Genomic DNA, 27,905 nt, shown 5'->3' with positions numbered 1-27,905 from the left:
ATGCATTGGCTTAAAAGGTTGTACTTCATTCAGTAGAATGTTATTGGGCTGGAGTTGGTTACTTATCCTGGGAAAGTCAATATTTGATTTTACCTTTGTAGAATATATTAGAGCAACAACAACAGCAGCAATAACAACACAACAGCAGCAGCAACAATACCCCACCAGAAAACACAAACTGAGCACACTTTCCTTATTTAGCATTTGGGCCCTTTCTTTCTACATTTTGGATATTTTGGCAAATATATTTTATACACATAATGAGATATCTTGTGATAGGTACTCAATTTTAGGCCCGAGAGTTGTTTGTTTCTCTTATACACCTTATACACATAGCCTGGCATTGATCTTATACAGTAATTTTTGTTAATTTAATGTTCCCGATGTGAGATTTTCATATGGAGTTTATGTCTGTTTGGAAAGCTTTAGCACTAGGTTTGATGTCTAGCACTTAAAAAAACAAAACAACAAAACAACAACAAACTTAGAGAATTTCATATCTTATGTCTTATATCAAATGTTGTAAAATGTCAAAAGATTTCTGCTATTTATGGAGGCACAGTAATATATACTTAGTGATGTGGATCAGCTGGAGTTAGAAAGGGTAGATGTGATGGTTTGTATATGCTTGGCCCAGTGAGTGGCACTATTAGAAGTTGTGGCCTTTTTGGAGTAGGTGTGTCACAGTGGGAGCAGGTTTGGAGATCTTCCTCCTAGCTGCCTGAGGATGCCCAGTCTGTTACTGGCTTCCTTCGGATGAAGATGTAGAAACTCTCAGTTCTGCCTGCTCCATGCCTACCTGGATGCCGCCATGCTCTTGCCTTGATAATGGATTGAGTCTCTGAACCTGTAAGCCAGCCCCAATTAAATGCTGTCATTTACAAGACTTGCCTTGGTCATGTTGTCTGCTCACAGCAGTAAAATACTAAGACCGTAGACAAAAACCTACTCTGCAGGTGGAAATGTGACACAGAAGGGTTGCCAAGTAGATACTAATATAGACATTAAGTCTGAATACAAAAGATATGAATTGAAAATCTGAACTGTAAAATAGCCTTTGAACACAAGAATGTCTCAACACAACTGGGGATAAATACAAACTAAATTGTTCTTAGATACCCCCTGCCACTCACTGTGCTAATCACACCAAAGTCCCTGCCCCATCACCCCGCTGGCTTGGTGCCAGTGTGTTCTTTATCAAGATGGTTCTTTCCAGGAGACGTCTTTAGCCTCAGGAACTAAATGACCACGGATCTAGGAAAGTTCCCGAAACAATATTCTCAAAGCTCCTCCCTTCTTTAGGTTACATCAGCACACTCCCGGGGAGAGAGAAGACTGCAGAGAGCTGTGGGGTTTCACCTTTCCTCGGGATCGGACCCTTTAGTGATACAGCTGCTCTTGAGTCTACCATGCCTCTGTAGATAGAGCTCCATCCATTTCCCCCATAGTAATCCCAATAAACACAATGTTTGCCCAGTCAGACATCAGAAAAAATATTTCTTTGTTATTGATGATCTCTCTGGGGACATGCTTGCTTAGGTCTACTTGGGGAAAGTCACTCAGTACTTTCAAATCTTTGAAAACAATTCAAACTAAAACTTAGGGTCACTACAACTGAAGGCTGGCCTGGAGTAAGTGTCATACGTAGCCATGTTAGGAGTCGGTTTTCAATTTTGTTGACACCGGTAGAAATGTACTTTTTTTTGTTGACACCGGTAGAAATGTACTAGATATAAACGTATTAGAATTGTTCTATCACCTCTTACTATTGATAGGCATTAGGCTACTATCTTATTCTCACAATCTGTGTTTTTGTAATTGTGGTTACAGCAATCTAACTTTCCTTCAAAAATGTTAACCCTCAGGCGAGTTATCACCCAGTTTGTCTATACTATAGTGGTGTACTAAAACATCAAACTTCAGTTTTAGTTTAAAATATTTGTGATGTTAAGCTAAAATGTGCTTGACTGATTCTTCATCGCTACCTTTTCTTTTCTTTTTCTTTTTTTTCTGACTAGTATTATTTAATTTTCCGCTAGGTCCAAAGACTATCTGGTCTCTTACACTTAAGTCAAATCAGTTATTGACTGGTTTTTCCCACAAGCTGCATGCCACCATTACCCTAGGACATTGTACAAGTGCTTGGCTGGTTCTTACATTCTTGAGATACAGGACAATAAAGAAATAGTGAGTTCCCTGACATTTAGAAAAGCAGGTGGGTCTAAATTTCTGTTAAAACCCCTGTAAGGCTGATGTTATGGTATGATGGGACAGTGGAGAGGTAGGCAGAGAAAGAGTCTGAAGGAGTGAAAGAGGAGTCAGAGCAGGGATTCTGCAGGCAACATGGAAGCAGGTGTGAATGTTTTTCTTTGCACATCTTATTAATAAATAAGGTTGTTATGAATATTTTATATGAATATGTATAAATATGTTATGAAGGGTTTCTTTTTTGTTTTTTGTTTAATTGAACAACTTTATTTTAAAAAACAGATAAATGTGCAGATTTTAAAAGCATTTTTGCATAAAAGTATATGAATATATTTTTGTCAGTACTTGATTTTTTTTAAAGGCTTGATAGTATGCATTAAAATCTTACTAGTTACAGTGAGCATGAAGTACATGTAAAACAAGATGTAACCTGGAAATAGTCAAAGTTTTCTTGGTGTGTAAAGATTAAACATAATGATTTTTCTTTTTTTTTTGCCTTTGTTTTTCTTGAACTTCATATAGTCTGTGTGTTGTTTCTGGGGTGTTCAGAGCTTTCTGGGGTTAGTTTCCATTTATCAGTGACTGCATATTATGTCTGTTCTTTTGTGACTGGGCTATCTCACTCAGGGTGATATTCTCTAGATGCATCCATTTTCTTAAGAATTTCATAAAGTCATTGTTTCTGATAGCTGAGTAGTACTCCATTGTGTAAATGTACCACAATTTTTGTATTCATTCATCTACTGAAGGACATCTGGGTTTTTTCTAACTTCTGGCTATTAAGAATAGGGATGAAAAGAACATTGTGGTACATGTGTCATTGTTGTATGTTGGAGTGTCTCTGGGATATATGCCCAGAAGTAGAATAACTGGGTCTTCAGGTAGTATGTCCAATTTTCTGAGGAACCGCCTGACTGATTTCCAGAATGGTTGTACCAGGTTACAACCCCACCAACAGTGTTCCTCTTTCTCCTCATCTTCACCAGCGTCTGCTGTCATCTGAATTTTTGATCTTAGCCCTTATGACTGGTGTGAGGTAGAATCTCAGGGTTGTTTTGATTTGCATTTCCCTGATGACTAACAATGTCAAGCACTTTCTTATATGCTTCTCAGCCATTCGATATTCCTCAATTGAGAACTTTTTGTTTAGCTCTGTACCTTATTTTTTAATAGGGCTGTTTGATTCTCTGGTGTCTTCTCTGGTGTCTAACTTCTTGAGTTCTTTGTATATGTTATGAAGGATTTTTATGGGTCTATTCATCTTTTATAGATGGGCAGTTTATATCTTTGTCCAGTGGTTATAAGCTTACTGTGTAGAGGGTTTGTGGATTGGGAATTTAACATGTAAACCTGTTTGACAAATTAAGGATTGTGGAGTCATGTTTCTACTGGGCAGTGGAGGAAAATGAGTGAAAACAATAGGCTGGGGGGGGGTGGAGTGAACTGCGCCTGAGTTCTTAGAGGTGGCCAAGTTAGAGATCCCTGGAGTGTCATATGGCCCCCATGGTAGCCGGCACTATCGCAGGATAAAAGGTTACCATTATTTTAATATATACATCAACAATCTCCAGTTCTCAGTGATATGTAGAGGTGGGACATTTGGGAAGTGACTGGGCTAGATCAGGTCAGGTCTCAGGATGGGATTAGCACCCAAGGAAGATAAAACACTAGAGATTTCTCTCTCCATCATGTGAGGGATCAGCCCGGCACATGTTAGAAAGGAGGCTCTTCCAGAGCCCAAACACTGTCATCACAATCGTCGTCCCTGGCAGGAGAACTAGAAAGATGTGAAGTTTAAGCCACCGAGTCTTTATCTATTATTTCTTCTTATAGCAGATGGAATTAATATAGGCATCCTCAATAAATGATTGTATGCATAGAGCATTAAACTATAGATGAAGGATGGTAAGATGGCTTACCAGGTAAAAGTGCTTGCTGCCACGCCTGATGGCTCAAGTCTGATTCCAGAATATATACAGTGGAAAGCGGACTTCCCAGCCAGTGATGCTTTGAGACTCCTAAGTGCTTCTGTATCATATACAACAAATGCCCCATAAAGTTAAAGTTAAAAAAATTGTTGGTAGATCAAGAAGTTTGCAACTAGCTTTCCTAAGAGATCTTTGGCAGGATCTGGATGCTAGATTGTTCTTCTAGTGTTGGAGAATGTCTTCTGGAAACACTTTCGAGTTTGGGATAGGATCCCACCCTGTTTTCCAGGCAAGCCTAGTCTCTTTCCTCCCTCCCAAGTAGTCGAGTCACAGGGGTGTGATGAGGCATCACACAGCTTGGGAGACATTTCTGGTTAGAATTAGGAAGATGCGGTTAAAGATCCTAGAATATTCATGTCCTCACGAATACAAAGGACTCACCACAAAATGTGGGGACTGCCCAGGGGCAGACCTTGCTGCAGAGGTAGTTATCATCTTCTTTATCTACCATTTCCAGGGGTTGAGGATGTAGCTTACTTGGTAGAGAACTCATCTAGCATATAGGGAACCCTGGAGTCAAATCCCAGCATCCCATGCTCAGGGCATGATGGGTCATACCGCAGTCTTAAAACTTGCAAGGTGGAGGCAGGAGATAGAAGCTAGATTGGGATCCTTGAGACCCTAGCTTGAAATCAATCAATCAATAAAAGGTGAATTAAGCTTTCCTGATTTTTGTTTTGCATTCTTTGTGTGTGTGTGTGCCTCACATTCGGAACATGTACTGGCTGGTTTTGTGTGTCAACTTGACACAAGCTGGAGTTATCACAGAGAAAGGATTCTCCCTTGAGGAAATGCCTCCATCAGATCCAGCTGTAAGGCATTTTCTCAACTAGTGATCAAGGGTGGGAGGGCCAATTTTGGGTGGTGCCATCTCTGGGCTAGTTGTCTTGAGTTCTATAAGCAAGCAAGCTGAGCAAGCCAGGGGAAGCAATCCCATAAGCAGCACCCCCTCCATGGCCTCTGCATCAGCTCCTGCTTCCGAGTTCCTGCCCTGTGTGAGCTCCAGTCCTGACTCCTTTGGTGATGAACAGCAATGTAGAAGTGTAAGCTGAACAAACCCTTTCCTCCCCAACTTGCTTCTTGGCCATAATGTTTTATGCAGGAATACAAACCCTGACAAAGACAGAACATAAGGACTAAGACAGGGCAGCACGGCCTTATCAAACAAACCATCAATTAATTAGGTTTATGAAGCATATTACTAGCACAAAGATCTGTGTTCCCCACAGTTTCTTCAGACTCAGGTTAGGTGTGAGTGACCAGACGAGAGGCATTCACACGAGTCTAGATGATTAAATAATAAACTCTTACCATAGAATCATAGCAGTCTAATGTATTCCCGGGAAGACACAATTTTATGCAATCTGTAGAATGCCTCAGGGGTCGTCTGGGCGTGCCCTCTCTACCCTCGTCCTCTCCTCTTGACTCTCATTTTCTGTCAGTATTTTTAAATGAAGTGCTTGAGATTGACAAATGCCCTCCCACAATCACCCTTCAAAGAAACATCTGGCCTGGAGTTATTTTATTTAATTTATTTATGTAATACAGTGTAGAAAGCTATCATGGCATAAGCAATGATTCTGTACAATCATCCTGCAGAAAATTATTTTTGGAGAATTCTTGGTAATTGGAGACCAGCAGAACACTTCCTCCCCCCACCTGTAAAAGTGCTTACGATGAACAGGGATTTTTTTTATTATTATTTTTTATCAAAGATCCAAAGATACATGGACAAAAAAGGTTCAAATCCTCAATGCCTAATGTGTGCACATAAAACAGGCACAAAGAAATCAATGTGTATCCTCTTATTCCTATATCACAAAGAGAGCAGAAGCAGCAGTCTGTACAGTAAGAAGCAGTGATGGAAAAAGAACTTTCTAGATCATTCAGAATACTTAAAAACGTTCAAAATGCATAGTGATCAGGAAAAGAATACTTAGAGAGGAGAAGCAGCTAAACGCCCACGTTCACACGAAGCATCCCCCATCGATTTTTAAAGCATATTTCAAGAAGGAGTTTTTCGGGCCACAAACCACAAGAATAATATACCACAGACTAAAGGGCTATGCATGTGATAAATAATCAGGAGAGAATCTATTCATGCACTAGTTTGATACAGCTAATTTTTTTTTTACAGTACACAAAACCCATTAATCATGTAGTGAAGAGACCAGAATGTAAAGAGAGAATACATGACTGATTTGTATATTAATTCAAGTTCAGGCATCTACTTGTGTTACGGCACAGCTGTCAAAAGCTGAGGATGAGTAGTAACAGACGGGTTTGTTTCTTTCCACATTATTTTATAAATGAACACCGATGGGTAGTGAAGCAATGGTTTTGCTGTCCAATTTCAGAGGCCGCTGCTGTGGCGGGGGAGGGGCTTTTGGGGAGGGTGGGGGGTTTAGTTCTGCATCTGCTCAAAGAACTTGTACGTCGGGTTCTCATATCCGTTCTGCTGCATCTTGGAGAGGTGGCGCTCTTCTGGGGTCACGGCAGCGTCCACCTAGAAAGCAGGTAGAGAGACTCGGGTTTAAAATACACCGAAGACTTTAATGGATAACGGTACTCACAGGATACAGCATGCGGTTCTTTTCTTTTCCCCCAAAGTGTGAGACGGTTCTTTTCTTTTCCCCTAGTATGAGAAACAACCTGATTTATCAGCTTTAGCCCCAACTTCTAACACCACCGCAGCAGAGCCAATGGCTTACGCCGATGCTGCATCTAGCCACTAGGTGGTGCTGAATATCTTGAGGCGAGTACTCAGGGCACATTGGCTGAAACAGTCAACACTGAAGATGTGGGGTGGTGAGCTAGAGATGAACATCTCAGGAAGCCACACTGTAAGTGACACTTAGATCTGTGCAGAATAGGACACTCCGCTTTTTGGGGTCCCAGGTATCTTCTGCCATTTCAAGGTACGTTTATCTCTGTAGAAATGTTAATGAGAGTTCTGAGAGCCTATTAAATAAAGGTAATGTACATAAAAGGGGTATTACTTGGCATATAAAAGGGAAACTATATAGAAACACTGTCTTTCAATAATCAATCAATCTATCCATCCATCCATCCATCCATCCATCCATCCATCCATCCATCCATCCATCATACACATATATAATTTGTAATGCAGAGGGTTGGATTCAGGCCGTATACACGCCAGGCCAGAGGTCTACGTCAGGCTTCACCTGTAAGATCAGATCAGCATTATAAACATCCTCTGTCTCAGCCACTGTCAGGAAGGTGCAGGTGTCAGACTCTGCAGACCGGGCAGGGCTCCCATCTCCTTACACTAGCTAATGGCTTTTCTTCTTTCTCTATTTGTACAACCCCGCCTGGTGAGGAGAAGAGGAGGGGTGCTTGCTCATGTCTGCTGAATTAATTAAAGCCCCATCTCTGTAAAACCACTGGAAGACAAGAAGGCTCTGTCCATAAGCACATAGACTAAAGCATGCTTTCCACAGAAAAGTTAAGGTGTAGTCTATGGGTTTTATTTCAAAGGGATATTTTTGGTTCTCTTCAGGACTGAATGGCGCTTGCAGCTTCATTTTCGAGTGGACTCCATTTCCCATTGCTGAGCACTGTCAAATGGTATCTGGCAATTTCCCCAGCTTTCTTTCTGTCTGTCTCTGTCCCCTGCCCCCACCCTGTCTACTGCCCGTGTGGCACAGTTCAGACCATGCAGTGGTGGCTCCTAAAACCAACGAGGGGAAAAAAAAGCCAGAGAGCGTGTGGTGTCAGCATTGAGCTACCTACCAAGTGATGGACAGACCTACATAGGATACACATAGATCATAACTAGTCCGATCTAAGAAGCAATTCAGATGGAGAGCCTTGAAGAGACAAATTCCTTCATAGCCACTGTGTGTGACCCCACTTCACAGAACCAGTGACTTTTCCCAGGGCTGGGCATGAGACAGATCATGACACAGTCACAGTGCAGTGGGAATGGGAGCTGCCCTTCTCTCAAGTCTGCTCCTGGGCGCTGACTCCTCCCATCTGCAGGAGGGGGCATCCAGAGCTGTTCCCATCTTCCCTCCTGTGGGCGTTGCCTCCAGTCTCCAGGTTATTCCAGGAAGGGCCTGGCTGTTTCCTCTTACATCAAGTGCTACCTAGGAGCTGGCGCTCAGAGAACATTGCTCGAATGGATGCTCAGCCTCATTGCCCTTTGGGAGAAACACACAGGCGGTTTTTCCCATCTCCCATTTGCTGCGATCGGCTCTGTTGTCAACAAATGAGGTCACCTCGATTTAATTGGCAATTGTGTCATTGGCCACAGGCTTGCAAGCTAAAATGCCTTCTCTCTACAGATTAACTTCCCGAAGTGAGCGCATTCAGTCACCATCCTACTTGGCTTGCTAGGGACGAGCCTGTATGTAATTGGGTGCCACTTGAACCTGGCCATTTCCTCCACTCTCGATGACCCCATAACTGAACTGGCAAATAAACGAATTAAAAAATAAACTTGCCTTGGAGATCAAGCATGACACTGCAGTTTCTTAGTACAGAAAATTACACAAGTTGTGTGTTAGCGTCTATACCTGGAGGAGGGATAGCAACTCTCGAGCTGCCTGTATTTCCCATGAACAGCAAAACACCTGTTATTTAGTTTTCTCTCTTCAGACTCCAACAGAAATGTTCAAGGGAGCCCCACCAGAGATCCAAGGCTCAGAGAGCTGGCTCAGTCCAGGCATCTCAATTCCCTGTCTTTTCTTATTGTTGCTTCACATGCTAATCCTTGATGCCCTTTGCTGCTGGGAAGCAGAAGGGTCTCACATCCCTGCTAAGGGGCAGCTTAACCCTCAGTGTTCACAGAGCTCTAGGCTTCTGAAGGGATTGCTTTTAAAGGCACCTGAGGAGAAGAGTCCAAATGGCATCTCTTAATCCCCAATCCTCTTGAATTCTGGAAGTGAATATTCATGTCTGGGGAGAAACCTCCAGCTAAACAAAGAGCAAGGGCGAATGTTCCTCATGGTAAGGGTTCTCAAAGCTACCTCGAGGACTGTGCCAATCCCTCTATGACCACTATGTGCCATTAGCAACAGATTGAAATTGTGGCCACGTTCAGGAGGCAGTATACTCAAGGGCCATGATATATCAGCTACTAAATTAGGAAACAGTCCTGGCAGAATGATCTTTGGCATCATTTGGGGGGAGGGGAGCTATCTACTGTACCAATAAAAAAAAATCACTAGGCTTCTTCACATGGCCACATTTCCCTCCACAATTTTCCTCCACTTGCTTCCTCTGTGACCCATGAGAGTCTTTCATTGTGGGGACAAGAGGTGCTTAGGAGACACACGCTCCCATCATGCCCAGGTGAAGGGAAAATACAAAGATGCAGCCTTGAGTGACCAGGACACTCAGGATACTCGCTGTCCCTTTTTGTTCTTACTGACGAAAGTCTACTCCTTCATGAAGGAAAATAAGCAGGGCCAGCAATAGTGCCATTTTCATGTGCAGGGTTCCTTCAGTCTACAAGGAAGATGGGCTTGAAAACCACTGATGAAGGATGCTTAAGTTCCTTACTTAATAAAGCATGGTATCTGCATATGACCCACACACATTCTCCCATATAGTTAAGCACCCCCAGAAGACTATGACATTCAATTCCAAATACAGTCTAAATGCAAATGGTTGTTACAGAGAGTATTTAGGGAATGATCTGCTCATGCTCAGATGCATCATTCTCCCTAAATGACTCTGATCTATGGCGGGATCAATCTGTGGCTGAGTGTGTGCAGCCCTACCGAGTCAGGCAGGGGAGGATGACATCCTGTGCACCCCTGAGACTCTAAAGAACAAAGGGCTTTCTGAAGCCTATGGCAGCGTGCTTCATGACTGACACCCCTGAATAGTAAGTAGCTCTTGGTGGCCTTGTACTACCACTTCAGCTAATTGACACCTCCCCAAGGGCATGGCATGGGGACACCACTACAAGTAATTTCTATTCCAACGCTTTGCCCCAATGTGGACTCCATACAGAGCTGGACAAAGATGGACAGATACACAGACTGTTAAAGGGGAAGCGAGATCTCAGACTCTCTGCAGCATCCTTCACAGGACAAAGTAAGTCCATAGGGAATCAAGTGAACAATAAAGACCACTTCTAGGTGCCCAAGAAGATACCACTCAGATATGCTAAGCAGTGAACCTCCCCAGGATGCTGCAGTTTCTTTAGAATCTGGTCAACACGTCAACCTCTCTCTCTCTGTCACTCTCAAGAGGCAGCATCAAAAGAAACTGACCAAAAGAAATATTTGGCTCAGGCTGCAGGAAGGTGCTTAAGAGCAGGCTTAGGTTTGAAGGTAAAGGGGTATCACTTTCTGTTCCCCAAAGCCTCCGTGGAGAGTAGCTCAAAGAAGTGAGCATCAGTATGTGTTAGAGCTGAAGCCTTGGAGGGAATGGAGAGTTATGGTAAAATCACCATTGTTTTGCTCAGCTTCACTGGGCATCACTGTGCCCTTATCAAAGCCAAGGCTCCAGATTGTAGCCATATTAACTATGGCCAAATGAGGCATGAGGGCAGACTGTAGCCCAGTATGTCATTAGGAGGACGAGATCAGGGCATAGTAAGACCCATGGAAAACCAGGTGAAGACCTTGGGAGAATACTGACATCTACAAACCAAGGGGAGAGGCATCAGGTGCCACCAAGGCTGCTGACTGCCTGATCTCAGACTTCTAACCTCCACCACTGAGCAGGAAAGCGGAGTTTTGTTGGGTAATCTACTCAGTTGGTAGTACTCTCTTGGTACTTTGCCAGTAGACTCAGCAGGCAGAGAGATAAGCTCCAGCTTGCGGTATCAAGATGGGGATTGATAGACATCTTGGATAGATAGAATTGGAAGTCCCAGGTTGGACAGAGTCACACCAATTTAAGACCATTTAAATGGAATACTGTTAATAAAATTCAAAAGAGTTTTTGAATTATTCACATTTGCAAATATGGGATTGAAGTAAACAAAAACATTTCATTAGAAAAAATAGGAAGGTATGTTGGAAATAATGTTTTACAGTGTTTGAAGAACAAAACTTAGGTACATGTATAGAAAGAGCAAAACCACAAATCTGGTGTCTGTGCATGTACACATGAACTGGCTGGCTTTGTGTCAACTTGACACAAGCTGGAGTTATCACAGAGAAAGGAGCCTCAGTTGGGGAAATGCCTCCATGAGATCCAGCTGTAAGGCATTGTCTCAACTAGTGATCAAGGGGGAGGACCCAGCCCATTGTGGGTGGAGCCATCCCTGGGCTGGTAGACCTGGGTTCTATAAGAAAGCAGGCTGAGCAGGCGCCAGTAAGTGACATCCCTCCATGGCCTCTGCATCAGCTCCTGCTTCCTGACCTGCTTGAGTTCCAGTCCTGACTTCCTTTGGTGATGAACAGCAATGTGGATAGTGTAAGCTGAATAAACCCTTTCCTCCCCAACTTGCTTCTTGGTCATGATGTTTTGTGCAGGAATAGATACCATGACTAAGACAACACATGTTCTGATGCACCTGGTGGTTTGTCAAGTTGCTACAGACCCAAATGCAGGTCCTTACGTTTGTGGCAAACAGTTTTTTGATTATGTCTCCAGCCCCAGAGTTACTGCTTTTAAAAAACAAAACAAAACATGTGCTTATATTGTAGTTTGTGAAATATTCAGCTCCTCCTCCTCTTGCCACCTCAGTTTCCTGGATCTCATCCAACACAGTGCTCTTTACTATATCCATATCAGCTGGGACAGGGAAATAAAATCCACAATAATTCCCAAGAGCATCCCCAGGAATCAACTGTGGAGATTCTAAGGATTGATGAATGTGAGATTTCTGACTTTCTCTCATTTGAGTTTATTAAGTTATCCCTACCTTCACATGATTAAGGATGTCTTAGAGCACTTTCTTTGGGTCTAGTGAGATATTCACTTAACACTGGCCTCTGAAATCAATGGGTTGTACTAAGTTTGGCGGTGCACAACTCTTTTTATTCGACCGACTTTCCTCATCTACAAAATGAGATTGGTTTGGCTCCAGAGCTCTTTGGGTTCTAGAATGTGTACACTAGTAACTATCTAAAGGTTGTTCACACAGGGATGCTTTAAAACTTCCCCATCACCACAAGTGTATTTAAATGTTTGTAAATGTGCCTTTTGCTCTTTCTTCCCTGCATCAAAAGTGGAGAGTTACATTTAAATCCTGTAATTTTTTTGATGACATACCACCGACTTCTGTGGTAAGCATCCCTGCTTGGCTGGTCTGCGGGCAGAAAGAAGTCCAGCACATATGTAATGTGCGGGGTCTGTGTGCTTGTGTGCACATTCTTACCACACTCCCTCTGCTTCTCCACTAACACCGTGAACCTAAGATTTGTGCTCACATGGAAGTTCAGGCTAACAGCTTAAACAGTTCCTCAATGGTGATTACACACGTTATGCTGAGCTATCTGCTATGGTGTCATTTCCTTCAAGACCTTAATGGTAAGAGTCATGACTGAAAATTAGTATTATTTTTCATCACCTTATTCAACTTAGAGGCCAGATTACTCAAGGGCCCAAAACACAAAACAATGACAACAACAACAAGACCAAGCCAGAAATGAGTGTCTAGGTTTCATCTTTTGACTTCTGCTGCCATTTTTTGTTATTTAAGAGAAACCATCTCTAGTTTTTTTAAAGCTGAGTGTTATAATTAGTCTTAGTTTGGTTAATTTCAGTACAAGTCATAAGTTAAAGTAACAACGCATAATGTTAATAAGAATACATTAAATTAACATTCCCCAGGGAAAACACAGCAAGAAGATAGGTGTACCCTGACCACCATGGAAGGATGCTGTTTTCCCCTTAGGTGGCCCTTAGCCAATGTTCAGTGTGTCTCCCAGCCTGTACTTCCTGCCTCAACTTCTACTTACAGACCAAACTCTAAGTTTACCTACCTCCACCACGCCATGATGGATGGATGTGTACTGTTTCTTCTTCAGCATCACCAAGGTGATGACAATCACTGTTGCTATGACAACACCACCCACCATGAGTCCGATGATGGCACCTTTGTTTGAACCCACATCTTCTGCAAAGAACACCTTTGAAAAGAAGCCAAGAAAAAGGACCGTAAGTGCAGGAGACAACGGATGTCGAAAAGTTTCAGGGCACCCTTCACCATAGCTCAGTGAGTCTGTTGGCAGGTCTCTAAGAATGACCACCCTAATTTCCAGAACAATGAGCAACACGTAGCTTCCCAGGTTCTGAAGACAGTCTCTCCAGTGCTTCCCGAGAAAGAAGTCTGCAGAGACCTGAAACCTTTAACAGGTAAGAATTTGATGAAAGCCATAGAGGTCCCTACCATTGTTCCGGAAACAGGTCATCTCTTTCCTGCCCACGGCATGTGGCTCTGCCCATAGCTAGGCTTCAAACCTGTACGTGCTCATTTCTTTGAAGGGACATTCTCTATACATGTCAGTAAACATTCGGAAGCACAGGAGTTAGTCAGAGAGAGAAGGACAGTCAAGTTTCCTACTTCACAGTACAATAATTCAGATCTGATTAACCACGAAATGCATAATCTCCTTTATAAGCACCATGTCTCCTAAGAGAAACTGTGGTAGGCACAGAGAATCTTCGGATTACCAACTCATCATTTATTGGGTTGCCTCTAGAAACCAAAATCAGCAAAATCGCTTTACTCTGGTTGTTTACATTGAACATAAAAAGGATTCTGAGAATACCACAAAGAAGAAATGTGTTCACTGTGAGAAAGTCTCTCCCTGCTATGTAGACATAAGCCTCCATTGCTCTTTCCAAAATCGAGCCAGGGTCTTTTCAGCTTCCTCTACTTAGGTGGAATAACACATACAGACTGCACTTTAATCATCTTGTTATGTAAGAGATGATCTTATGGTGGATTAAACAAGGGAGGGAGGACAAACTATGTCCAACCGTTTAGCACATTTGTTATGTAAGTTAGTGCCAACAGCTCCCTAAATAATTCTTTCCATGCTGCTTCAAGATTGGTGAATGACCAATTTTCATCGCCCAATCCATCCCATTGCAGTTTGCAAGGACGAGGTAAACTAGAGCAGATAAAAATTTTCTAAGCGGATGCTACTTATGGTGCGTCTGCAACAAAATTACAAATGGCTCATAATTAATCCTCTCTCCAACTAAATATGCCAGCTCAACATATTTATTAAAGGAAATCATTAATTAAACTAATGGTACTACGGAGAAGCGATCGGGAATAAGTGTGAGTCTGGACATATCTCTATGTCTTTAAGGAGATGTTGTAATTCTGTAATATTCATTGCACTAATTATAGTACATTATCTTAACAACTAGCATAGTAGAGAGGGCTGATACCCCTAATTGCTGAGACTGCCATTAGTCAGTGTCTCTCTCTCTCTCTAGAAGTTCATGCAATTACTGAGAAGGGCTACTATAACACCAGCTCAGGAAGATGGGATTCTGGGTACTCATCTTCCATTCCACACCCCAACCCCCAGCCAGCCCTACAGCAGTCACCCCAGTTTTGGTTTTAAGCCTTGCAGCTTCAGCCTGCTCAGGAGCCTCTGATTTCACGAAACAGCAATAAACTTGCCAATGAAAACTACATTTCAGAAGGCTGGGTGCCTTTTTCCAAATAAAGAATAAGAAAAAAATATTAATGCAAATTTGAATCCCAAGCCAGCCTTAGATTTTTTTAATTAAACAACTTTATTTTAAAAAACAGAGATAAATGTACAGATTTTAAAAGCATTTTTGCATAAAAGTATATGAATACATTGCGGTACTTGATTTTTTTAAAGGTTTGATAGTATGCCTTAAAATCTTACTAGTTACAATGAGTATAAAGTACATGTAAAGCAAGATGTAACCTGGAAATAGTAAAAGTTTTCTTGGTGTGTAAAGATTAAGCATAATGGTTTTTGATGTATTTTTGGCCTTTGCTTTTCTTGAACTTCACATAGTCTGTGAGTTGTTTCTGGGGTGTTCAGAGCTTTCTGGGGTTAGTATCCAATTATCAGTGACTGCATATTATATCTGTTCTTTTGTGGCTGGGTTACCTCACTCAGGATGATATCCTCTAGATGCATCCATTTTCTTAAGAATTTCATAAAGTCATTGTTTCTGATAGCTGAGTAGTACTCCATTGTGTAAATATACCACAATTTTGGTATCCATTCATCTACTGAAGGACATCTGGTTTCTTTCTAGCTTCTGGCTATTATAAATAGGGCTGCTATGAACATTGTGGTGCATGTGTCTTTATTGTATGTTGGAGCTTCTCTGGGGTATATGCCCAGAAGCTGAATAACTGGGTCTTAAGGTAGTACTATGTCCAATTTTCTGCGAAATTGCCAGACTGATTTCCAGAGTGGTTGTACCAGTTTACAAACCCACCAACAGTGAAGAAGTGTTCTTCTTTCACCACATCCTCACCAGCATCTGCTGTCATCTGAATTTTTGATCTTAGCCATTCTGGTTGGTGTGAGGTAGAATCTCAGGGTTGTATTGATTTGCATTTCCCTGATGACTAAGGATGTCAAACAAGCACTTCCTTACATGCTTCTCAGGCATTGGATATTCCTCAATTGAGAACGTTTTATTTAGCTCTGTATCCCATTTTTAATAGGATTGTTTGATTCTCTGGTGTTTAACTTCTTGAGTTCTTTGTATAGCTTGGATATCAGGCTTTGATCAGATGTGGGGTTGGTAAAGATCTTTTCCCAATCTGTTGGCTGCCGTTTTGTTTTCTTGACAGTGTCCTTAGCCTTACAGAAACTTCGCAATCACACTAAATCCCATTTATCAATATTTGACCTTAAAGCACAAGCCATTGTTGTTCTGTTCAGGAAATTTTCTCCTGTGCCTATGTGTTCTAAGGTTTTCCCTACTTTCTCTTCTAATCCTTTTGGTGTACCTGGTTTAATGTGGAGATCTTTGATCCACTTGCGCTTGAGCTTTGTACAAGGAGATAAGAAAGGGTCTATTTCATTCTTCTGCATCCTGAGTGCCAATTGGACCAACACCATTTGTTGAATAGGCAGTCCTTTTCCCATTGAATGTTTACAGCTCCTTTGTCAAAAATCAAGTGACCATATATGTAAGGGCTCATTTCTGGATCTTCCATTCTATTCCATTGATCCATGTGCCTATCTCTGTACCAGTACCATGCAGTTTTTAACACACTTGCCTTGTAATATAGCTTGAGGTCAGGAATGGTGATTCCCCCAGATGTTTTCTTGTTGTTGAGGATGGATTTCACTATTCTAGGTCTTTTGTTATTTCAGATGAAATTGCACATCACTCTTTCCAACTTTATGAAGAATTGGGTTGGAATTTTGATGGGGATTGCATTGAATCTGTAGATTGCTTTTGGTAAGATGGCCTTTTTTACAATGTTGATCCTTCCAATCCATGAGCATGGGAGATCTTTCCATCTTCTGAGATCTTCCTCAATTTCCTTCTTCAGAGACTTGAAGTACTTGTCATACAGGTCCTTCACTTGCTTAGTTAGGGTCACAGCAAGATGTTTCATATTGTTTGTGACTACTGTGAAGGGTACCTTTTCCCTAATTTATTCCTATGCATGTTTGTTCTTTGAGTAGAGGAAGGTTACTGATTTGTCTGAGTTAATTTTATATCCAGCCACTTTGCTGAACTTGTTTATCAGCTGTAGAAATTCTCTGGTGGAATTGTTGGGGTTATTTACGTACACTATCATGTCATCTGCAAACAGAGATGTTTTTACTTTTTGCTTTCCAAGCTGTATCCCTTTGATTTCCTTTTACTATCTATTGCTCCAGCCAGGACATCCAGTGCTATATTGAATATGTAGGGAGAGAGTGAGCAGCCTTGTCTAGTCCCTGATTTTAGTGGGATTGCTTCAAGTTTCTCACCGTTAAGTTTGATGTTGGCTATTGGTTTGCTGTATATTGCTTTTATTATGTTTAACTATAGGTCTTGATTCCTGTTCTTTTCAAGACTTTTAACATGAAGGGGTGTTGAATTTTGTCAAATGCTTTCTCAACATCTAGTGAGATGACCATTTGGCTTTTTCCTTTGAGTTTGTTTATATGGTGGATTATATTGATGGATTTCCATATATTAAACCATCCCTGCATCCCAGGGATGAAGCCTACTTGATCATGGTGAATGATCATTTTGATGTTTTCTTGGATTTGGTTTACAAGGATTTTGTTGAATATTTTTGCATCAATGTTCATAAGTAAGATTGGTCTGAAGTTCTCTTTCCTTGTAGGGTCTTTGTGTGATTTAAAATGTGGCCTTGAAAAATGAATTAGGTAGTGTTCCCTCTGACTCTATTTTGTGGAATGGTTTGTAGAGTATTGGATTTAGCTCATCAATAAATGTCTGATAGAATTTTGCACTGAACCCATCTGGACCTGGGCTTTTTTTGGTTGGGAGGCTTTTGATGAATGCTTCTATTTCTTTAGGTGTTATAGGATTATTTAGATGGTTTACCTGGTCCTGTTTTAACTTTAGTATCTGGTATCTGTCTAGGAATTCCTCCATTTCCTCCAGATTTTCCTGCTTTGTTGAGTATAGGCTTTTGTAGTAGGATCTGATGATTTCTTGAATTTCCTCAGTTTCAGTTGTTATTTCTCCACTTTCCTTTCTGATTTTGTTAATTTGGATACTCTCTCTTTGTCCTCTAGTTAGTCTGGCTAAATGTTTATCAATCTTGTTAATTTTCTCAAAGAACCAGCTCTTGGTTTTGTTGATTCTTTGAATGGTTCTTTTTGTTTCTATTTGGTCAAATTCTGCTCTGAGTTTGATTATTTCTTGCCGTCTACTCCACTTGGGTGTATCTGCTTCCTTTTATCCTAGCACTTTCAATTGTTCTGTCAAGTTGCTAGTGTATGCTCTCTCCAGTTTCTTTCTGGAAGCACTCAGAGCTACGAGTTTTCCTCTTAGGGCTGCTTTCATTGCATCCCATAGGTTTGGGTATGTTGTGTTTTCATTTTCATTAATTTCTTGTTTTCTCTTGTGTTTTCAATATTGTCTTCATCCACTGAGATTCTCTCTTCCATCTCTTGTAGTCTGTTGGAAATGCTTGCATCTGTGACTCCTGATTTTTTTTCCTTAGGTTTTTTACCTCTAGGGTTGTCTCTTTTAGTGTTTTCTTCTTTGTTTCCATTTCCACTTTAAATTCCTTCTTCAATTCCTTCATCTCTTTGGTTCTGTTTTCCTCTACTTCTTTGATTTCTTTGAGTGTTTTTTGTGTTTCCTCTTTAAAAGCTTCTATTTCTTTGTGCTTTTCCTCCCATTTTTTTTTTTAAAAGAAATTCATCATCATCTTGAGGTAAGATCTCAGGTCTGAGTCTTCTTTTTCTGGAGTATTTGGCATTCTGCTGTTTTCTGTGATGGGAGAGCTGGGTTCTGATGTTGCCAGGTTGTCTTGGTTTCCATTGGGTATGTTCTTTCGCTTTCCTCTTGCCATCTTGTCTGTGATTATAGTGGTCTTGTTGTCAGTGATTGGTTCCCTTCTCTCCCGTGTATCTGGCCTGTGTCCCTGGATCTCCGCTGTTTTATGTGGGAAATGGCTTGAGCGTTTGGTACGCACACAAGGGCCTTTTGGGTGGAAACTGAGTCCCTATGGCAGAGTTCCTGCTCCTCTGAGCCAATAGGGGGGCTGCACTTTCTGTGTACTTGGCCCAGACCTCTCTGCCCCAGCTACTGGAAGTGCAGTCTCACCAGGCCTGTATCCCTGGATCTCAGTTGCTCCTGGTGGTAAATGGCCTGAGTGTTTGGTCTGCACTCAAGGGGCTCCTGGGTGAAAACTGAGTCTATAAGGCAGAGTTCCTGAACTCTGAACTCTCCTGAACCAATCAGGGGATGGGGTCGCTTTCTGCACGCCAGACCCAGACCTCTCTGTGCCCTGGCTACTCGGCTACTCGCAGTGCAATCTCACCAGGCCTTTGTCCCTGGATCTCCACTGTTCCTGATGGCAAATTGCCTGAGTGTTTTGCCAGCTTTAGATTTGCTACAGTAATTCAGAGTCCGAGAAACCAAAAAATAAAGGCCTTTTCTTTTGGAGATTCAGACTAAGATCTACACATTTTCATTTACAAATGCTGGGAAGACACTTGGACTCCACAAAGGAATCACTCTGCAGGCTCACACATTCCATCCAACCAGGGTGCTGGAGTATTTATCAAGCTCCACTATAGGGGGCTTTTTTTTTTTTTTTTTTTTTTTTGATCACTACTTAAGCCCTTTATTGTGTTAAGTGGAACCATGGAAGGAACTCTAGGAACTCTAGCAATCTGGGATTTGGCTTATTTAAATTTCTGAGTTTTTGGTAGAGAATTATATAATCTCTGCCTACCTATAGAAAAAGGTAGAAGATCCTTTCTCCATTCATTCTAATTCAGACATTAGGAAGAAAAAAAGTAATTTTCTTTAGAGAGACTGCTATCTGCTTTGTCCAAGGTTTCTGATGACAGAGAAGCTGAGGCACCATTGTTACGTCTTGCTTCCACCTTTGTTGCCACCTTCCCCTTATAAGACAAAGAAATTCTGGAGGTGGGGAAGGAGTAGGGGGGCGGAGTGGTCCGGATGAACTGAAAGAATCTATTTGTAGATGGGAACTTAATCAAACCCTACAAAAGAGGATCTATACAACCAAGTACTCTCGAAATGCTTATTTAAAACCAATTCTTCAAATAAAACTATAGTTAACAAAGAATGGTTAATACCACAAGGGCTTCAAAGAAATCCTGATTTCTATTTTTTTATATTTACAAAATGAGATTATCTTGGAAACTGGAACCAAATCTAAACAAAGTTCACTTATATTTCCTACACACAGAATAAACCTAGCTTAAAGAGAGTTTTAGACAACGGTGTTCAGAACCTCCAGTTTGGATATTTTGGATTAGGATACGTCCAACCTGAAAAACCTCTTTTCCTAGGAAGCATTGTTGACAGTCAGCTGACGTGGCTGCCACACTGAAATCAATTCTACCTGTAAGTTCTGCCGGGATGCAGTAGCTGCTGGTCAGAACTGTGCAGGGGTTGGGGATTTAGCTCAGTGGTAGAGCACTTGCCAAGCACAAAGCCCTCGGCTAGGTCCTTAGTTCCGGGGGTGGGCTGGGTTGGGGGGCAACAGAAAGAACTATGCACAGAGTCCCACTTCCTTTCCTTCCTATCTTTGTGAAGGTCTAGGCAGGTATTTTGGTTTTATTCCCAGCAATCCCTCTCAGTTTTGGCACAGCATGAGCCAAAAGGTACCACATATGTCATTCTCCAGTTGTGGAGAGAGGTAGATTATTTTTGCGTACCAGCTTTTGATGGCGGACTTCGAATCCTGAATCATGGCCAAACTCCGCATCCATCTTCACTTCCGAGATCTCTTCCGTCTTGATATTTGTCAGCCCAGAACCTGCGCCAAACACAAGTAGCCAGTCCCATCAATTAGTGTGATTTCCAACCACAATGAGGCAAAAGCTGCCTAAAAGGAATTTTCTCAAGATAAATGACATCCTAGATTTTAAACCATTAACTACTCCCTAGCAAGCAAAAGGACAGAAGACGGCTGAATGAAATGCCTCTGTGGCCAAACACATGCTGTAATTAAAAGGGGAGGGAGGGAAAGGGGAAAAAAAAAAATCAATGCTGGTTAAGACGATGGTTTTAATTTGTACCTAAGGAATGTTGACTTGGTTTTAGTGGCTTGTTGTTTATTATGTGTACATTTTTTTTTTTTAATGGGCTGTCATTGCTTAAAGAAAAACAAAATGCTAGGTTTTGAAAATGAGCATTAACGACCCAGGAGACAAGTCAGTTCCTTTGGAGCTTTGTTCTAATTGCAAATAAATTATGTTCCTGTTTCTATGCACGGCCGCATTGTCAGTCACACAATTTGTGTAGCTAAGCATCCTAGCTCTCTAGCTAGACACATCCCTTGAAATTGCTTCATCTGCTGAATCGGAAGGAGCACACAGTGAACAGAAAGCTTCTTTGAGACTAATAGTATTCATCATCTAGGTCTTCTTTCTCTGTACATGGCTGCGTGATTCTTGGACAAATTCCTACCGAATTTCACGATTCAGACATTAATTTGAGGCTGAGAACTAAACTGTAAATATGTTTTAGAAGTTAGAGTGAAGACACACAGAAGAGATGTCAGTTTGCTCTAGCTGTTTTTTTTCTGAAGTAGTTGTGGTATTCTAACTCAAGTAGAATGTGAGGCTATGAAGGGGTTTTAAATTCACCTGCTCCATGATGTTTCCAATGGAGGCAGGTTCTTAGCACCTACGTGAATTCAAAGGTAGAGATACATATGCAGATGTTGGTGTTTGGTTTTGTGTATGAGAATGCTTTTGTTTCCTACAGGTTCATGCAACACAGTTTCCCTATAACCTACAACCGTGGAGCCTGGCTCTATTTAGAGTGAGCTAGACGTCTCTCCTTAACACAAGGTAGGTTTGAGCGAGGATGTCAGACATTAAAAGAAAGGCAGTGTGTTCCTGAGGATTCCTTTCTCTGGCTAAGAATTCTGAGTTCCTGCAACTCCTGTGGGAACTCATTTCCTGTTCTTGGTCTAATGGCTTTTCCGATCTTGTCCATCAGGTATTGTAAAACTTGTCAACTCCCTGCTGACACCGAAAAGCACAAGGTCCCAAGCACTGAAAACGTCAGTCTAGCGGTTGGCGTGGCTTCTGCTGAGAGAGTGAGGATAATTTGACAGACCTAGGCAGTCCATGCTGGTCATGACTCATCCCCACCTCTTGTTCAACTGCCCACAATGCTTCCCTTAGATAACTCACCCTACACTGGACTCATGATGAATGCCAACTTGCTTCCAGCCATGATGCTGTTCTCCCTTCTGCCTCTGGATTACGCTACTTCCTTCTAGCTGTGCCTTCCTGTTCTTCTGTTCTGACTCTCACAACAACTAGCCACAGTTCTTCAAGTTTCTCCTCATGGTTTCATGAGGAGAACAACACATGTTTATTATTAATAATTACTTCCATAACCAGGACTTACAAGTCTGTCCGCTGGAGCAAGGGATAATATGGTATCAAAGTAAGTAGAACATGGCAGAACCATGTCAGGGCTGTTTCTAAAAGGCACCAAAGCTTCTTTCTTATTCCCTCTACTGTATTTCTTGGTGTGTGGGAAGCCAGCTGCCATGGGAAGGTAGCAAAGGCTCCTGACAGCACCCACAAGAGTGCTTGATCTCCGGCAGCTCTAGCAGAACCTTTATGACACTACAAGTTGGGCAATGTCTTCCTTGCGCTCTCATGGAAGCCTGACACAGAACCAGCCAGCTCTGCCATATGCTAAAATGCTGACTAAAGACAGCCGCAAAGAGCTAAATGCTTGCTCTTACAAGCTGCTAAATTCTGGGGCTACTTGTTACACAGCGACTGGTAACAAATGCAAAAGCCTTAGCGCTTTCTTTTCTCACCACGTTCTAGTTGAACTTTGAATTCCCTTCACCAGGCGGCCATTCTTATTAATCTGGACCAGAAAGACACAAGGAAAGCTGTAGAGCCCCGTTTCCGTTTCACTTCATTAACTCTGCTTGTGTTCATTCCACAGCCCTTGTCCTTGAACGCTACTTGAAGAACTGCAACCTGCTATTTCCATGAACTTTAAAAACAAAAATCACCATTATTTTTTCCATATTCTAACTCTGTTCTCTGTGCCTCCTGGCACCATTTTTTAAAAAAAAAATGTGGCAGTGACATGATGCTCTTTAAATTGCTCTTGGTTGTTTATTTTCATCTTCCTATAGACATTTATAAAACCTGACCATAATTCCTTCTTAAAGCAACAGCGATTTCTAACGTAGCCTTTCCTTGCCATATGTGGGTAATAACACAACAGTTAAAAGTTATTTCTGAGATTTTAAAGAAAGTTCTTAGTCTTCTTTTTTCTCTCCAGGGATAGAGAGGCAGAGAGCACAGCATTGGGATGAACGTGGGCTAGAAAAGCAGCACAGCATTGGGATGAATATGGGATAGAGAGGAAGCACAGCATTAGGATGAATATGGGATAGAGAGGAAGCACAGCACTGGGATGAACATGGGCTAGAAAAGCAGCACAGCATTAGGATGAATATGGGATAGAGAGGAAGCACAGCACTGGGATGAATATGGGATAGAGAGGAAGCACAGCACTGGGATGAACATGGGCTAGAGAGGCAGCACAGCATTAGGATGAATATGGGATACAGAGGCAGAGAGCACAGCACTGGGATGAATATGCGCTAGAGAGGCAGAGAGCACAGCACTGGGATGAATATGGGATAGAGAGGCAGCACAGCACTGGGATGAATATGGGATAGAGAGGCAGCACAGCATTGGGATGAATATGGGATAGAGAGGCAGCACAGCACTGGGATGAATATGGGATAGAGAGGCAGCACAGCATTGGGATGAATATGGGATAGAGAGGAAGCACAGCACTGGGATGAACATGGGATAGAGAGGCAGCACAGCATTGGGATGAACATGGGATAGAGAGGCAGCACAGCATTAGGATGAATATGGGATAGAGAGGCAGAGAGCACAGCACTGGGATGAATATGGGATAGAGAGGCTGAACAGCAGTGGGATGAATATGTGATTGAGTCCCCACTCAAAACCATATGAGCCCACGGCATCGTGGAAAGGATACTGACGACGTTTCTTATGACTGAAAAAGGCCAGGATCAAATTCACCTAACATGCTATCACGCCTGGCAATGTGCATGGTTCAAGCTGTATGACACAGCAGAAAGAGCTCCTCTTTCATTGCTGTTTAGCATGTAATAGCATTTAGAAGATGTTCTACACACTAAGCAATAATATATCATTGCAAAGAGATTAACAAAACAATAGAACAATGAAATAAATCAGTAGGGAAATATCTCTTGGGAGGTCACAGAACTAGACTGTTAGGCCTGGAGGATAGGATAGGGAATAATGGAGGCGTGCTTAGCACATCAAATGAAGGGACTGCCGATGTGTTTTTTTACTGTCTGTAAGAGTCTCTTTTTCCCTGGAAACATTCCAGGAAGAGTTAGTAGCTGGGATTGTGCCCAGAAATCAGCATCATTATTGCTGTGGCTTGTGGGTGACATTATCCTCTAAAAGTTAAATAGTATTCTGGGTTTTCAGAGATGAAGGAGAGGAAATCATTTTCTTCATCCTGATGGTGTAAAAACCCACCCTTGCTTTCACTGCTTTTGAGTGACAAGAAAGATTAGCAAAGAGCAAGGGCAGAGGGCAATCCTGAAAAGGTAGAGTCAAGTGTGTGGGTTCATAAAATGTGGCTACAGAGACACTGGACCACGTAGACAACATAGGAAGGAATTAATCTGAATATGTGGAGGACTCATTGCCTACTGACAGCCTACACAACTCCGACATCTCAAGCAAGTACCATGCTTGTAACTGCAGCTTAGCTGGCTTCCTCATGTGCAGTGTATACCCTCTTCCTCTTCGGAGCCATCTTCTGAAGGATGTGGTTATGGGTCTTACAAGGACAAGCCCAGGACGCTTTCTAATCTGTATGGAACTACTTCCTCCCCACCCTTCCACGTACCTTCCACCTCACACTCCTCCCTCTTTCTGAAAAGCTCCTTTCCAGAGAGCTCCCTGGTTGATGCGCTGCCCTCCTCACAAAATGTCTTTGTTGCCCTCACATATTCTCGTCCATATTTGCAAAGCATGCCCCCCCCCCATTATATTCCAAGCTCCTGAGAGCAGGAAACTGATCATTTACTCTTTTTGAGTCTTCACAGAATTTACAACATTGATCTTCCATGGAGTCAATACTGCTCTTGTTGTAGGCTTTCCCTGACCTATAGAACGCCATGAGACTTTTGCTTGCCAGCATATGAAGATGCCTTTAACATGTCAAATGGACTGAGAAGGCTGGTTGGCTGACTGACTATTTGAACAGGGACAAATACATCCTTCCATAATATAGGAACTTAATAAAATCGGCTCGATGTATGCTCAACATTACATTACAGGTGGTGCCATTTCAAAAAGTCTAGAAAACAAGGCCAGCTAGAGCCGGTTTTAGCTGTGGTGAGAACTGTACTAGATGTGCCTTGGGCTTCACTAGCTGGCCAAGCATTTGGGAATGACAACTGCTGGCTCCCTGGAAATGTACTTTGTGACACTTTCAGTAAGGAGGACACGAAAGAGTCCAAAGAGCATCCAACTTGTATAATTCGAGGTTCCTTTAAAAGCACTTTGGACAAGACGTTCATCGCACCAATGAGACGAGCTGTCAATGTATCACGCCGTCATTTCTGAGTAGGTGTGTTGATCCACATCACGAAATCAGCACAATGCCATAAGGACTCTCAAAGTCTTTACCTAGGACTCTGGCTGTCAGTAGCCAAGGCTGAAGCCTTGAATGTCAAGAAGAGGGGTATGGCCATATCTGGTCTTGCTGGGGATACCTCTGAACCAGGAAGCAAAACCGCTGCCTTTTATTTGATGTCCCCAAGAAATGTTAACATTGTTCTTGAGTATCTCATGGGATACGGGCACAAAGAAAGTAAACACTGGAAAGGTACGTGTTATTTGGAAGAAAATCTCTTCAAAATATACAGATCTTTCAATTCATCGACTTTCTCAGATTCACTTTGTTGGCCACTATCAGTGGGGTGAGGCTGCGCGTGAAACCAGCACAAGTGTGTTCTATAGCTCTTATGGTGTGTGAAATTATTCTTAGGATTAAGTTTAGCCAGAGGCTAAACATAGAATAGGGGATCAAAACACATGTCTTTTTAATCCTGGAAAACCATATAAAAAGAAATATCTATTTTGATAGTGAAGAAATTTGTAACACAGAAAACAAGGGGCTTCTATGCAAAATTATGCATGTACATCTGTTGTGTTACTTCAGCAACCCGCCGAGAGTGAGTGCATACAATCCACGAAGGACAATCGGTATTTCCAGATCTGGAGAAACACCGATAATGGTATTTTAAGAAAATCGTGTCTATTTTAGTAACCAACAAAAGTCTGGGCCCACTCAAGGGTCTCCATGAATACTAAACAAAAAAGGAAGGAGATGCCTGCAGCAAGAACCAATTTCCCACCGAAATCTACACTTCCTGGGCCTCCACCATCTTTGAGGACAGGGTCCATATCACACTCTGCACTTATTAAAAAGAGAGAAATCAAGAAAAAGAACCCCACACTTGAAAAGACGCTCTTTGGGCTTTAAAAGGAAAGCTCAGAAACAAAACAAACAAACAAACAGACAGATCATGTAGGAACTTGGGGATGAAGCATAAAGACAAGCAAAGAGTCTGAAATAATTTTTCTCTACAGTAGTTTTAAATTCTGTTCTGTAACTCGTGTGATGCAGAGAGGCATGTCTGCCGAAGCGCACAGGGCCGAGAGGCGAAACGGAGCGAGTCAGCTACCTGGTCGAGTGGTCAGTCCTCGGTCAGCAGCGGGGCGCGCGTCCACGGGCTCGACTGGTGCAGGAAGCCAGAGGTAGAGAGCAAATGAGACAAATCAAGATGGTTACGTTGTGGCTTCTGAACACAGAGCAAGGGAAAGCATTTGCAACAAACAGGTCATGAAGAAGGAGCCGCTGGGAAGAGAACCTTTGTGAGCTAATCCTGAGCATCATGGATGGGAGGGATACTACTTCCAAAGGCTTAGTGCCACCGCCACCAAGGCACCAACGTGTTTCCTTAGTTTGTTCATAAAGCACTCACCAGGGTGTGCAACAGCATCAAAGAAGAGGGCTGAGGAAGGTGGACTTTCCTCTGGGCTACGTTAGAGATGGTTTCTTGGCTTTTGATTAGAAATAAAATAGATTATACCCAGCCCAGCGGTAAACCTTACAGATACCTCCTCCTACAAGTAGCCAATCTTATCTTGCAGTACAGTTAATTAACTACAAAGGGATTAGTCAGTTGCCAGGGGAAATGCAGATATGAGTTTATCGGGAGAGCAAAGCTTTGCCATTTAGTGAAGCAAATTCCTTCTGAGTTTAGGGTAGAAAAGGTAACCCAAAGGCTTTCCCTGTCTCTCCTTCTAAATGGCTGGTTTCATCTGTATAGATGACATTCAGCTGAATTGTGTGAAATGAGACCATTTCCTGTCATATCTGCTGACAGGCACAATCATCCTTTTGTACGAGTTCTGGGACTGATCCAAAGAAAACAACGTCTGAGCACAGTAATCCCCCACCAATCCCCCACCGTGGCTCAGCACCACCTGGCATTCCTGAGACTGTGTTCCTTGTCAGAAAACACTTCCCTGAGTCTTTGAAGAAACAAGGACGGGAGAGAGGGCAAGCAAGCGGTTAGGATTAACAAGTGGCTGAAGGGCAGATGAAGGCAAGGGAGGAGGAAGTCCCCTGGTCAGGTCTGGCAAGGGTAAAAGTAAGAAAGAAATCTGAGTGCAGTAGTGGAGGGAAGCCAGGGGGAGTTTGATGGGAGCCATGGGGACCAACAGTTTCAACCATGTAGCTTATAGAGGCTCACAGGCAAGGTGGTCGGTGGTGACCACAAACCCAAATCCATTCTGAATGGCACATGTTGGCAAGAATGGTGGCAGGGAGCAGAAGGACAGTGAGCTGTCTTCATTATATGAGCAAATCATGTTTCTGAGTGTATTAAGAGAATTGGGTCCATCAAGAGGCTGAAGTGGTCCTGACTTTGCTCCTGTGGAGACTGGCACCGGGGTACAGAAAGAAGTGGGGGGGGGGTTGGCAGGGGTGAAACCCTGAGCATCT

At 42.4% G+C, this 27,905-nt stretch overlaps 1 protein-coding gene across 6 annotated transcripts in view; it reads right to left on the bottom strand.

Moving 5' to 3' along the window:
* Positions 1 to 5,712: 5,712 nt before the first annotated feature.
* Positions 5,713 to 27,905, bottom strand: part of APP (amyloid beta precursor protein) — a 220,783-nt gene continuing 198,590 nt past the window's right edge. For 3 of the 6 annotated variants that reach the window (XM_080918641.1, XM_080918643.1, XM_080918645.1), the window contains 4 exons: positions 26,581 to 26,634; positions 20,480 to 20,580; positions 13,112 to 13,258; positions 5,713 to 6,702 (listed from right to left, as the gene is read on the bottom strand). In XM_080918641.1, coding sequence (XP_080774767.1) covers positions 6,601 to 6,702; positions 13,112 to 13,258; positions 20,480 to 20,580; positions 26,581 to 26,634 — 404 coding nt within the window. In that variant the 3' untranslated portion in view covers positions 5,713 to 6,600. The remainder of the gene's footprint in view (positions 6,703 to 13,111; positions 13,259 to 20,479; positions 20,581 to 26,580; positions 26,635 to 27,905) is intronic. The other 3 variants (XM_080918642.1, XM_080918644.1, XM_080918646.1) reach the window with 1 other exon arrangement.

The sequence above is a fragment of the Micromys minutus genome, assembly GCF_963924665.1.
Source record: "Micromys minutus genome assembly, chromosome: 7".
NCBI classification, from domain to species: domain Eukaryota; kingdom Metazoa; phylum Chordata; class Mammalia; order Rodentia; family Muridae; genus Micromys; species Micromys minutus.
Note: the sequence above shows the minus strand (reverse complement) of the source record. Positions and strands in the feature narration are given on the sequence as shown.